This window comes from Euleptes europaea, chromosome 2 (genome assembly GCF_029931775.1).
Source record: "Euleptes europaea isolate rEulEur1 chromosome 2, rEulEur1.hap1, whole genome shotgun sequence".
Classification (NCBI taxonomy): Eukaryota; Metazoa; Chordata; class Lepidosauria; order Squamata; family Sphaerodactylidae; genus Euleptes; species Euleptes europaea.
Genome location: NC_079313.1, coordinates 119,887,124 through 119,901,429, shown reverse-complemented (window position 1 = coordinate 119,901,429; position 14,306 = coordinate 119,887,124). Strand labels below are relative to the sequence as shown.

Genomic DNA, 14,306 nt, shown 5'->3' with positions numbered 1-14,306 from the left:
TTTTTTCCTACTCCTTGTGTACTGAGTTCCTTTGAACTTCTGTGCATTTGGAATGCTCATAAAACATTCCAGTTGCAGCTCAGCTAATGGCTGGGGAGGCCTTGTTTCCGTTGACTGAAGCTAGAACTTCTCATAGCCACTAGTTGTAGAGATTTTAGACCACACAGTCTGTTTATTTCAGTTTCGCTTCCTTGTTGAATTCATCTGATTTTGGTGAGAGGGAAGTGTACACCGTAATACACAGGTTGCAAAAATGCATGATAAATCATGACAGAACTCTTAACATCTTTCCCCCTCTGTTGTGGTGCACGCACAGCACCGTGCTGCGTTGTTACAGAAAACGAGAGCTGTATACAGGCTTCCTGCTTCTGTAATGGCCTGGTGCAGAGCCTGTGTGTAACTTTGCAAAAATTGGTTCTTGTAGGTTATCCGGGCTGTGTAACCGTGGTCTTGGTATTTTCTTTCCTGACGTTTCGCCAGCAGCTGTGGCAGGCATCTTCAGAGGAGTAACACTGAAGGACAGTGTCTCTCAGTGTCAAGTGTGTAGGAAGAGTAATATATAGTCAGAAAGGGGTTGGGGTTGAGCTGAATCATTGTCCTGCAAAAAGTATCAAAGGTAATGTGCTAATGATACTTACAGGACAATGATTAGCACATTACCTTTGATACTTTTTGCAGGACAATGATTCAGCTCAACCCCAACCCCTTTCTGACTATATATTACTCTTCCTACACACTTGACACTGAGAGACACTGTCCTTCAGTGTTACTCCTCTGAAGATGCCGGCCACAGCTGCTGGCGAAACATCAGGAAAGAAAATACCAAGACCATGGTTACACAGCCCGGATAACCTACAAGAACCAATGAACTCTGACCGTGAAAGCCTTCGACAATATTTTGCAAAAATTATTGTTAGCATTTCCTAATAAATCCTTATCACTGTCTTGTTTTGAGATACCAGAACTGAAGGGGGAAATGTGCTTGATTCCCCCCTCCCAAGTTTCTGCTGGAATATAACTTTCATTTCTTAGTATCTGTTTATCAGTGCTGTGCTAGAATCATAGTGTTCGAAGGGACCACCAGGGTCATCTAGTCCAACCCCCTGCATAATGTAGGAAATTCACAACTACCTTCCCCCCACACCCCCAGTCACCCCTAGTCCATGCCCAGAAGATGGCCAAAAAAACACAAAACACACCCTCTCCAGGATCCCAAGCCAATCTGGCCTGGAGGAAAAATTGCTTCCTGACCCCAAAGTGGTGATTGGCATTTCCCTGGACAGGTAAGAGAGGGCCACGAGAACCAAACACTGATGCAACCCTTCCTGCCTTCCCTCTCATGGTACATGGCATTGGAGCTAGGTTTGTGACATTGTGGTGGTCTTCACTCCTTCTAGACCTTTAATCCCAGGCTGTGACGTGGCAGGAACTCTCTGAAACCTGCCTGTATTAAAAGGAGTCCTTGCCTCCTGCCATGTCTAGCCATCCTGCAGCTCCTCTCCGGTCACATGCAGAAGATGTAGTTTGGGTTGTTGTGTATCCTGGCTGAGGGAAAGTTAATACATGAGGAAGAAGGCACAATTTTGGTAGTATCTCTGTAGTATGTTTTGATCCTCCATGGAATTCAGGATGGTGTAGTCTGGTTGTCCCTTTTCCATTTTATCTTTGCAATATCTGAGGAATGATATGCTAAGAGACTGATTGCCCAGGATCACCCAGCAAACTTCCCTGGCAGTGTGAGGATTTGAACCTGGGCAGATCCTGTTGTGACACTCCAGTTACTACCAGATCCTAAATACAAGATTGGATTATAGAAAATTGGGAGATAAAAATATTGTTTCGGCCTACAACTGGCCTGCAACTGAACTATGTTCCAAGACCACCTTGAAGTAAAGCTTGCGTGCCTCAGGAATGCAGCTTCAGTATTCTTTGTATTTTATATGCCGAGCTTATAACTGGCGAATCAATATGAGTTGGAGTGAAATTCTACCATATAAATTAGCAGAAGATGTGCACGCGTCTTTCATCAGTGAGTTTTGGAAGCCATGGAAGTGACAGAGGGTAAGCTGGAGGGTAGAACTCTGATCTATAGGGCTGTAACAGCTGCAGCAGAGTAGATCCACTGTGAGCTAAAGTTGGGGCCATTGTTCAGACAAGGCTGCCTCCTCACCATGGAGCTGAAAAGAGCAAGATTTAGGGAAAAGGTGTGTGGTGTAGCCAGTACAGAGATGCTCATTGTGCTAGGTGGCGCACACTTTCTCTGTTTTAACTTGCCATTTATGGCCCCTGTCCCCTCCCCTCTCTCACAGTTTCACTTCCCTCAAATCCATACCCTCTCTCTCCATTCCTCCTCCTCCTGTTTTTGCCGCTCACTTGTTCTCCCCAGTCCATTTTATCTCTTGTGCTGCTTATCGTTTTCTCCCCTTGCCCCTTAAAATCTTTCTCCTTTTCTCCATATCTCCCACCTCAGATTTGTACTCTGCTTTGCTTCAGACCTGCCTGCACCTAATTTGTTCTATACATGGAGGCCTTATCCAAAAGTTAGCATGTGTGCAACTTAAAAGGAATTGCCAAATAAAGTGAAATAAACTAACTGCCAATGAAAGCTAACAGTGTTGATATCAATATATTTATTTCTGAATGTGGCCACATTTGTGGATACTTAAATCTGGAAACCGAAGCCATGAACAGACAGATCTCTCTACAAGACTGAGAAAAGCCCCAGGTGTGCAGAAAAAGAAATCTTTTAAAAATACACTATGTGTTAAAATGCTCAAAACAATAGAAGCAGGGCCTGTTGCTTTAAGAAACACATGTCCTCTGTGGCTGTTGCTAGGCTCCTACAACAGTATTGCCAGTTGAATAATTGGTTTCTTTCAGTAAAAGGCATGGAGAAGAGGGCAGGACTTTCTCGGTTCTGGGTTGGAAGGGCATCTTGGAGCGTGGGTATTGTCATCACGTGCCCAGGGAGGCAGGACCAAATTTTTCTCTTCCGTTTCCTGTCTCCCTGGGCGGGACATCCAGTTTTTTCGTCCTGCCTTGAGTAGGGTGGCAGCACGTAGCTGGAGCTCCGTCTGGGGAAAATTCCCCCCCCCCTTTTTTCCTTCCCTTTTCCTTCCCTTTTCCTTTAACTCCTCCCGACAAGGATCTCCTCTTCCCTCTCCCTCCCGCCTGCCGATTTTAGACGCGAACGCGTCTGACCCCCTCTCCGGTCTACCGCCCCCCCCTCTCCAGTTCTTCTTCGCCCAGCGGGCAAGATGGCGGACGGCAGGAGGGACTCGGACTCGGACCTCCTGTCCGAGGGAGACCAGGACCCGGCCCTCGTTGTCTCAACAGGGCGCAGGAGGAGAGATCCCGCTGGCGGCCGGAGCGGCGGCCGCGCGGCGGCTGGATCTGAAGGAGCGGCCGCGGCTAAGAGAGCGCGCTCTGAGGAGCCGCTCCAAAATGGCGCCAGAACCGAGGAGAGGCGCGATCGGGCGCAGACCGCGGGCCCAGCCCCGGAAAACCCGGCGAGTGCTTCGGCCACGTCTGATCCCAACAGAGTGGGTAACGTACCTAACGATGAGCCTGAGGCTCCGGTATCAAGGAGGGAGGTTTTGTGCTTGCTGAATGGGGTGCTTGATAAACAAGCACAGATGATGAATGCCTTCAGGGACTCCATGGTTCCTTTGATCCAGGGAATCAACCCCGCTCAGGCCACTGGCCTCAACCCACAAGACGGGGGAAGTAGGGGGGCGCCCCAGCTCTCAGTGGCCCACCAAGGCGGCCTTGAAAGTTCAGCCAGTGGAGCAGCAGTACCAGGCCTCTGAGGACTACCTATCAGTGGCCTCTGACCCTGAAAATAGGGAGGAAGGGGAATATGACTCCGAGGAGGACCCCCCTGTCCTCCTGGAGGAACAACACCCCCGCCTGTTCCTAGCAGAGGATTTCCAGGCCCTCCTGAACAAAGCCCTCATTGCTCTGGACCTCAATGAGGATCCAGAGCCCGTTAGTGACCCCAAGCCAAAGACAAAAAAGAAGGGAGCCAGGGAGTTTTTTCCCAGCACCAGACCCCGGGTCTGGGAGATCCCCTTCCCGGAATTCTTTGAGACTCAGGTCCAAACTGAGTTCGACAAGCCCCTTGCTAACAGGCAGTTCTCAGCAAGTATTAAGAAGCTGTACACAATGGTGCCTCAAGCCACGTCACTGTTCCAGCTACCGCTCATAGACTCTCCTGTGGCAGCAATCCACTCCTCGGACCTACCCGCCGAGGATGGGATGGGAAGCATCAGGGATCCTCTAGACAGGAAAACTGAAATCCTTTCCAAGAAAGTGCATGAGGCCTCCACCCTGGCCATTCAGGCCTTGGCGGCAACCTCAATCATGGCTAGGGCCTCCATAGTATGGCTCAGGAAGATCATCCAACTGTACACAGGGGACAATCGCAAGTTGACGGAGGGGCTCAACAGACTCCTCAAGGCGGCGGCCTTTATGGCAGACGCATCCCTGGACGCCATGTCTTTCGCAGCCAGGGCCACTTCTTCCAACGTCGCCATCAGAAGGGCGCTGTGGATACGCCCGTGGCAGAATGAATTAAAGAACAAGACCCTAACCATGTCTTATCCCTATTCAGGGGGGAAACTCTTCGGGGAGAGGCTAGAAAGGATCCTAGTAGAAAACAAAGACAAAAAGAAGGTACTCCCTAGATCCTTTAAAAGGGATGGGAGACCTTCCTCCTCATTCCCTACCTTTCGATCGTCCCATACGCTCGCTCCTTTCCGTTCAGACCAGAGAAGGGGGAGCTGGGGCAGCAGCACCAGCTACAGGGGGTCTCCTCGCAGGGGGGGCGGGAAGTTTTTTCGTCCCCCCCAGGGACATCAACACTTCTCAAATAACAAGGGAGATAGGTTCCCCAAGACCCACAAGCAGTGACGCCAACTGCCCGGGGATAGGGGGAAGACTCCTCCTCTTCCAAGAAGCGTGGGGCAGATCTTACACCGACGCCTGGGTATCTCAGGTGATTCAGTCGGGCTACCTGATAGATTTCACCAGCATTCCCCGAGACAAATTTGTGAATTCCCCAAGATCTGCACGGGCAGAGAAACACCAGAGAACTCTAGAGGCGATCAGGCACCTGCAGGGGATCGGAGCCATAGAGCCGGTTCCTCAAACCGAACAGGGGAGTGGGGTATATTCGATTTTCTTCACAGTCCCCAAGAAAAATGGGGACTGGAGAGCTATATTAGACTTGAAACATCTGAACAGAAGTGTACGTTACAGGAAATTCCGAATGGAAACCCTCCGATCCATACTGGAGGCTCTCCAATCGGACCAATACCTCACTTCCCTGGACTTAAAGGAGGCATACCTCCATGTGCCCATTCATCGCTCTCATTGCAGGTTTCTCAGGTTCTGCTACAGCGGGAAACACTATCAGTTCAGAGCCCTCCCCTTCGGGTTGACCTCCGCTCCCCGCGTCTTCACCAAAATCCTGGTGACGCTGGTAGCGCTGCTCCGCCAGGAGGGGATCACCGTTTTCCCGTATCTCGACGATCTTCTGATCTGCTCGAGTTCCCGGGAGCAAGCTCTATCGCACACCTCCAGGGTAATACAGGTTCTCACCTCCCACGGTTTCTTGGTAAACATGGAAAAGAGTCACCTCATCCCCTCACAGAGGCTGGAGCACCTGGGGGTCATCATAGACACACACAACAACCTGGTGACTCTACCCCAGGACAAGGTAGTCAAGCTGCAGGACCTAGTCAGAGCCACCGTGAGTTCCCACCGGGGCAGGATCATGGGCCTGGCCAAACTGTTAGGGAAAATGGTAGCCTGCATCAGCTCAGTACCATGGGCCAGATTCCACTCCAGGGAACTCCAGAGGTTGCTTCGTCCCTATCAGGACCTCATAGCTCAGAGCAGGGACAGGGTAATCCCCCTACCGCTATCTTTCAGACATTCCCTAACCTGGTGGCTAAGGAGCAGCAACATCAACAAGGGACTGCACTTCCTAGTGGAAGATCAGATCCAGCTGTTCACGGACGCCAGCCTGGAAGGGTGGGGAGCCACCTGTCAGTCCCTGGTAGCCCAGGGGGCCTGGTCCACAAAAGAAAGAAAACTTCACATAAACAGGCTAGAGTTGAGGGCGATTCAGTACGCTCTACTCCACTTCCAGCACGCGATTCGACACAAACATGTCCTGGTCCGGACGGACAACATCTCGGCCAAGGCATACATCAACAAACAGGGGGGGTCGAGGTCTCCAGGTCTCCACAAGGAGGTGAGGGCGATCCTCCTCTGGGCGGAATCAAACCTGCGGTCTCTTTCCGCAAAACACATCAGCGGGGCCCTAAATTCACAGGCCGACTGGCTGAGTCGGCAGGTCCTAGACGAAGGGGAATGGTCACTCAACCTGTCAGTCTTCAGGTCGATACAAGAAAGGTTCGGACGGCCCAAGGTGGATCTCTTTGCCTCGGCAACCAACCACCTTCTTCCCAGGTTCTTCACCCGGTACTTCCACCGGGAAGCAGAGGACATGGACGCCCTGGTGGCCCCATGGCCACAGGAGCTCCTATTCGCATTCCCACCCATCCCCATACTTCCCAGAGTAGTGAGGAAGATCAGGAAGGAGAGGGCCTCAGTCATACTCATAGCCCCTCTGTGGCCAAGGAGACCCTGGTTTCCCAGCCTGCAGAGAATGTCGGTCCAACCCCACTGGGAGCTCCCGGCTATCCCACAGCTGCTACAACAAGGCCCCCTGTTCCACCAAGAGCCTCAATGGCTGCGCTTAACCGCGTGGAAATTGAGCGGGGATCGTTACTAGGGATGGGCTATTCTCCCGCAGTAGTAGACACTATACTGGAGGCTAGAAAGCCTTCAACCAGGAGGATCTACAATACCTCCTGGAGAGCCTTTGTGCTCTGGTGTAAACGAAAGTCCACAGATCCCCTGTCACCGGGGAACCCCACAATTCTAGACTTCCTTCACGAAGGCCTGCAGCTGGGCCTCTCAGCTTCTACCCTACGGAGACAAGTTGCGGCCTTGTCCACAGTCCTACCCGAGGTAGAAGGGTTCCCCCTGTCCAGACACCCGCACATTATGGCCTTTTTAAAGGGTGTGGTGCAGACTAGACCACCAGTAGTGCATCGCTTTCCTACCTGGCGCCTTAACGTAGTCCTTTCGGCACTAACCAGGCCGCCCTTCGAGCCAATCAAGGAGGTGCCTCTTAGGATCCTGAGGATGAAGGCTATTTTCCTCACAGCCGTGACCTCGGCTCGACGAGTGTCTGAGATCAGAGCCCTCTCTTCTAGGGAAGGGTTCTGCGTCTTCCATAGAGACAAGGTGGTTCTGAGGACAGACCCCACCTTCATACCCAAGGTGAACTCCCTGTTCCATAGGTCTCAGGAAATCCATCTACCTTCCTTTTGCCCTCGTCCGGTACACCCCAAGGAAAAGCAGTGGCACAAGTTAGACCTCCGTAGGCTACTGAAGGTCTACCTCAGCCGCACAGCCGACATCAGGAAGTCGGATGCCCTGTTCATTTCCCTTACCAATCCCAACAAAGGGGGGAGGATGTCTAGCTCCTCCGTCAGCACGGCAGTTAAGCAGTGCATCGTGGAGGCTTATAGGGCCAGCAAAATTCCTCCCCCCACGGGAATCACCGCACATTCGGTGCGCAGTGCGGCCACTTCCGCAGCTTTCAGCAGACAAGCTCCCCTGGAAGAAATCTGTAGAGCAGCCACCTGGTCGACGGCCTCTACCTTTGTCAAGCATTACAAAATTGACTCCAGGGCGTCCGCTGAAGCGGCCTTTGGTAGGAGAGTGTTGCAGCAGGTCTTGGACTGATCCTGAGTCCCACCCCGGGGTATAGCTCCTGGATATCCCACGCTCCAAGATGCCCTTCCAACCCAGAACCGAGAACGGAGCCTTGTGTACTCACCGTGACGGCTCCTTCTGGTCTGGGTTGAAGGGCATCTTGCCCGCCCTTCTCAGGTCCAAGACAAACTCTCCGTACTAGTAGGGGGTCGGAACAGAGTTTCCGTCAGTACCGCAGGTTATAAGCCCATTGGGATACTCCCCATGTCCGCCATGCGCCGGGGCTCTTTCCTTATTACTAATCTCTTTTAACGTTGTTGTTTTGTTCATGGAGCTCATCGTTTTTGTTTTTTGTGCAGTGGTGTGGTTCGCCTTCTTTGCACTTACCTGTCTCCTTAGCTCGGCGAGTCCGTAAACTGGATGTCCCGCCCAGGGAGACAGGAAACGGAAGAGAAAAATTTGGTCCTGCCTCCCTGGGCACGTGATGACAATACCCACGCTCCAAGATGCCCTTCAACCCAGACCAGAAGGAGCCGTCACGGTGAGTACACAAGGCTCCGTTTCCAGGGCTGTTTTGGGCCTTGAGGGAGAACCAATGTATGACTTGCTCCACCTGCCTTGCATGACTCTCACAGGCCTGGCTGCTCACTTCTGTTCAGCAAAACAAAAAACCAATGGTTAGTTTCATACTAGGTTCTGGGAGACCCAAGTTCAAATCCCCAGTCTGCCATGGAAGCTCACTGGGTGACCTTGGGCCAGTTGCACACTCTCAGTCTGAACTACCTCACAGGGTTGCTGTGAGTATAAAAGGGAGGCAAGGAGAATGATGTAAGCTACTTTGGGTCTGTGTTGTAGAGAAAGATGTGGGGTATAAATGAAGTAAATAATAAATATTGCAGTAGATGGGGGACAGATAAGATATAGGCTTGTGTGTGGGAAGAAGAGGGAACCAGGGAAAGGTGGGGATGTGGAGTTGCCAGGAGGAGGGAAAGAGAAATAAGTGCGAGAAGGGGGGATACAGGGGGGAATGAGTTGTTCTGTGCAAGTCCTTCAGGGTTCCCCACCATTCAACTGGGCCTGGCCTAGCAGCCAACACTGCATAATTCGGCCAGACTTTTCCCAGGGAGAGGCTGCCGGGGCGGGGAAAGAAGGAAAGAAAACTTAAGATGTGGGGAATAAAGATAACTGGGCCTGTGGGCTGCAAAGAGAGAAGGAGTCAGGAAAAGGGGAGAGGCTGTTTGGTCTTTCAGGGAAGGGGTGAGGAAAAGGATATAGTGGGGGTGGGAAATGCTCTGTGCAAGTCCTTGTGGGTCCCTCACATGTCAATATATCTAATTTTCAACATTGCCAAATTGGTGGATACTTAAATCCAGAGACTGGAGTAATGAACAGGCAAGACAGATTTTTCTACAAACCCAAGAAAAGTCGCAGGTTTGCATACAAATGTGAAAAAACAACAAAAACAACAACCCTGGTGTTAAAAAACCCAAAATAATAGACACAAGCTTCTGTAGCTTTAAGAGACACATGCCCTCTGTGGTCGTTTTGGCTACAAGTGTTGCCAGTTAAATGGTTGGTTTCTGTCAATAAAAGGCAGGGGGAGGAGGGCAGAGCCCTTTCCAGGATTATTTTGGCCTTTGAGGGAGGACTGATGGGGTGAGGCCTGGCAGCAGCCACCATGAGCCTTGCATGACTCATTCAGTCCTGGCTGCATGCTTCTGTTCAGCAGCAAGCCACCCCATGGAAGATGCCCCATGCAAGGAGGAGTGGGAACTGTTGCTGTCGCCACTGCTTGAATAGGCAGATAGATGCAATTCTGCATGGAGTAAGACAGAGGGGAAGGATCGGGGCCAAAGCGACAGCACTTAGTGGGCAGGTGGGAGGAGCGGTGGAAACCACTCCCCACCATCACCCCTTGGGAGTTGCAGAGGCAGCTTCTGTGCATGCTGGGAACAGCGGAAGCCAGCGAGTGGGAGGATGGGATTCTGCCCCACAAGTCTTGTAGGTTTCCCAGGAGGGAGAGCCAGGGCTGAGGCATCAGTGGTGTTCCTGGCAGGTGTGTGTGGGAGGGAAGAATAGGGCTGGGGACAAGGGATGGGAATCACTGCTGCTTCGCCCAGCACTGTGTGAGCCAGCAGTGGTAAACAGGAGGAAGAGTGGGAGCCACCCCTCCCCCCACCAGCCATGGATATGGCAGCGATACAAGCAGGTGAACAAGGGGGGAGGAGCAGCTGGCAAGTGGGTAGCCTGGTGAGCAAGGGGGAGAGGATGAGATGCCTGACCCCTTGAGTATTTCTGTGTGTGTGTAAAGTAAGATATTGAACAGATCTTCAGGAACTCTGTGAGAAGTAAAATAGGCTTGTTTTAGCATCTTGATTTTGCTACTGTGGGTTTGCATCCTCTCCTCCAAACTTTTTTTTGGGGGGGGGGGATTTAGTAGGTCCTGTCTACGGATGATATTTCTCATGGGTGTCGTGTGTGTTTTTTGCCTAGAAGTCACCATTGAAATGGGAAAGCCATTCTGTCTTTAGTCTATGAAAATGTCAGATCCGTCTGCAGTTCAGTCAGTTTCTTCCTGGGTAAAACAGGTCTTGTCTCTGGACCTTTCCGACTGACTGCTGGTAAATCCTCCTTTTGCTGAGTATCCTCTCAGAATATTAAACACTCTGCTTTAATGGCAGGCCATTCTAAATTCACCATGCGGGCATTATTGATACTTCCTATCAGAATTCGTAAGATAAAAAGAACTGTAGCAGAAGAAGAAGGTTTAACTCTGAGGAACAGAAAGGGTTTGTGAATTGATTGTTGTCAGCTTCTGCAAAGAGGTACATCTCTGATGATTTATGTATCTGGGTTGAGAATGGTTTGGGTTGAGACGGGTGCATGACTGGCATAGCCATTGGCTGCCTTGTATGATAAGATTTTAATTCATTATTTTCCTTCTCTGAAAGAGAGTTGAGGGAAATTATACCAGAATTAGGTGAGCCCGGTAAATGTTGCATGTTTCCTTAGCTGAATGGGTTTTCATCTGGACTGCTTCCAGGTGGAGTTGACCAGTCTCCTTAGGTACCTAGGGGTTGCCAGGCTCATCAGAGTTCCATCTAGTCCAGCTTTCTTTCTTTAATTGCACCTGTATCCTCATCACTCAGACCTTTATACATCTCCGTAACGTGCCTCTTACTTATTATCTCCCCACCCCCTTGCCCCCAAAGTGTAACTTTGGATTGCAGCATTTTACTCTTCATCAGAAAATGAATTTCTCTTTATGGTATATCAGTGCTTGTTCTGTTACAGTACCTGTAGTTTTTACAAATTGCCATCCAGTAATGTTTATATCGCCTTGACCTGGATGGCCCAGGCTAGCTTGATCTCGTCAGATCTCAGAAGCTAAGCAGGGCCAGCCCTGGTTAGTATTTGGATGGGAGACCACCAAGGAATACCAGGGTTGCTGTGCAGAGGAAGGCACTGGCAAACCACCTCTGTTAGTCTCTTGCCATGAAAACCCCCAAAAGGGGTCGCCATAAGTCGGCTGCGACTTGACGGCACTTTACACACACACACTATGTTTATATCACAGATGTCTCCTTTCTTTAATTTTTTCCTTATGTGGAATATGTGTGTGTGTGTTAAGTGCCGTCAAGTCGCAGCTGACTTATGGCAACCCCTTATGGGGTTTTCAAGGCAAGAGACTAACAGGTGGTTTGCCAGTGCCTTCCTCTGTATAGCAACCCTGGACTTCCTTGGTGGTCTCCCATCCAAATACTAACCAGGGCTGACCCTGCTTAGCTTCTGAGATCAGGGTAGCCTGGGCTATCCAGGTCAGGGCATATGTGGAATATGGCTTCTTATTAAACATTTGAATCCTTTCCCCCCGCACCACTTCTTTTTTGTGTGCCTTATCCATTCTTGTACTTTTTATATTGCCCATGATATTCTAAATGTTGTCATATCTCTACAGCCTACCCATACACACAAGATGATAGATTTCCCCCCTTTTAGTACCATAGCACACTTGCATCACCTTAGGATCTTTCTCAAGTGGCTGGCTCTCATCAATGTATAATTATTATTCGCATTTTTTTTGTTCTGTCCTTCCTCCAAGGGTCTCTGGCATTTTGTCAAAATGTTTAGCCTTTGTGAATCAAGTTGCCGTGTGGACTATCACTTTCTGCTTGTACTGTTACGTGCCAGTTTAGTTCATGAACTACAAAAGCAAGAACATTCAATATATTATCACTCTGTTAAGAATTATGCCTCTTAACTTATCATTATCACAGAATTATAGTGTAAAAATGATACAGGATGTGGCAGGCACGTATTTTCCATGGGAATCTGCTTCTTGCCAGATAATGTATGAGAAGGCAGCACATGGCTCAAAAATAAATGATATCAAAATTCCAAAGTCAATTGCAAATATATATAATGAATACATAAATAAAGTTCAAAACCAAACCAAAAAATGTTAATTCACACAAAATTAGGCGTTTCAGTAAGGAACCAAATATCCAGAGAGGTCTGATGGTCTTCTGTACTTGTGAATCCAAACGACAGCAAGAATGGAGAGAAGACCTCTCGCTTAGGGTTGCCAACCTCCAGGTGGTAACTGTATGAGAAGGCAGCACGTGGGGTCAGTAAGCTGAAGAAGACTTTGAAACGCGTCCTTGCGACAGACCCTACTGCGGACCTCTCGTGCTAATTGGTCCCGCTACTCTTTGTGATTGCTTTTCATTTTTCATGACTATAGAATTATGAGCCATTGGCCCTCCTAGATATTGTAAATTCATTCATGTACCTTTTGTTCTATGAGAATTTAGATTTTTAAAACCGGAGTGGCTATATTAAGTTGTTATAATCAATGTAAGAAATTGTCTCAAGCCCTGCGAGGCTTTTGTGTGAATTAACATTTTTTGGTTTGGTTTTGAACTTTATTTATGTATTCATTATATATATTTGCAATTGACTTTGGAATTTTGATATCATTTATTTTTGAGCCACATGCTGCCTTCTCATACAGTTTCTACTTTTCTCAGCATAGGTCTCCTACTCTTTAAGTCTTGCCAGATAATGGCAAGTATGGAAAAATCTTGGGTTTCTGGTTGCCTAAACATCTGATGTTTTGCAGGACAGAATTCTAAGCACAGAAAACCACACACACCCTAAATATCAAAAAAACCATGTCAAAAACAGCTGAGAGTTGGCAATTTTTTGACCTTGATCGAACATTTCAACTCACAAAACGATTGTGCCACTGTTTTAGAATTCATGTGAAGTAGTTTTTTTGTGCTTCCCGTGATCAGACATGCAAATGTCTAAAGCTTCTTGTTTAGGGTAGCATTTTTATTCAGAATATATCACATCCTTATCAGATGTGTTTTGGTTGTGATGCAGTCTGATACTTAACTTTTTATTGGGGTGGCTTTTAAAATGTTGATTGTGCTTCGGTGCTGTTCCTATGTTGGTTGCATTGCTGTCCATGGGTCAGCAATTTGCAGAGTTCCATACTAAACACTTGTTTGTGTTTGATATTACTTTAAAACCTACTGTTAAGTTTTGTATCACAAAGTGTATGTTTTTTTTAAAGGTCATGTAACAAGCACTCCTTCATGAGCCTATTGATTCTCCTTAAAACAATCCTAATAAAAAACAATGTGTGGTGTCCTTCCCAAACAGGGATACTGTACATCTATCAGTTGCTGTTGCATGTTACAATATATGCTCGGTTCAGGTTGGTAATTTATAATGAGCTCTATGAAACTAGGAATTTTGCTTCTATTGCAGTATAATAAGAAATGTGCAATATTGCATTTCTTAAAATCCAGATTCAGTTTTATTTGGGGAGAGAATTAAGCCTTCGGTGTTTTGATGCTTCTCTCTTGCACGTCAGTTTATTCTTTCAGACTTACAGCCTGGACCTTAGAATCAATCCTATTTTTAAAACCTTTGAATATCAGTGGTTTGGAAAGAAGTTGGAACTCTACTACGGTTTGTGAGTAAATTCTACTGGGCTGAGAATGTCTGCTGCTTTCCTCTAGCAAAAATCCTTGACCCCCTCAAGCTACAAGCACAAAATTCAGAGATATCTTATTCATAAGCAAAAATATAGAGTGGACAGTTCATTTTTGCAATAAAAACCCACCCATTACATTTGTCTTTATAAGCATGTTTGGCAGTGCAATTGTAAGCAGAGCTATATCCTTCTAAGCCTACAGACTTCAGTCAATTTAAAAGGGTGTGACTGCTTAGGACTGCACTGTGAATGTTGAAAGATCTTCGTATATGTTAGTCTAGAAGTTTGACTGATTTAATTATATATAGTATACTATAGGCAAATGATTTTATTCTAAGAGGTGGCTTTTGACTGTATTTTTCTGTGGTGGATCATTTCTTGGAATGGCTGATACAATGCTAGAAAAAGTAATTGTAGATACTGTTCTTTGTCATATGTCCTGTTGGCTGAAGAGTGCTCAGATTCTGTTGTCTTTACTTTAGATCCTTTATTATTTTTCTATCGA

The 14,306-nt window shown here is 48.1% G+C and overlaps 1 protein-coding gene across 2 annotated transcripts in view; it reads left to right on the top strand.

Annotated features, from left to right (window-relative positions):
- ADNP (activity dependent neuroprotector homeobox) overlaps window positions 1-14,306 on the top strand; it is a 43,677-nt gene that overhangs the window by 21,157 nt on the left and 8,214 nt on the right. Inside the window, exon 1 of one of the 2 annotated variants that reach the window (XM_056845645.1) lies at window positions 13,382-13,519. The exons of the other annotated variant lie outside the window; for it this stretch is intronic. Within the exon in view, the coding sequence (XP_056701623.1) occupies window positions 13,441-13,519 (79 nt within the window). The 5' untranslated portion in view covers window positions 13,382-13,440. Of the gene's footprint in view, window positions 1-13,381; window positions 13,520-14,306 lie in introns of those variants that run through there. 2 annotated transcript variants of the gene reach the window in all.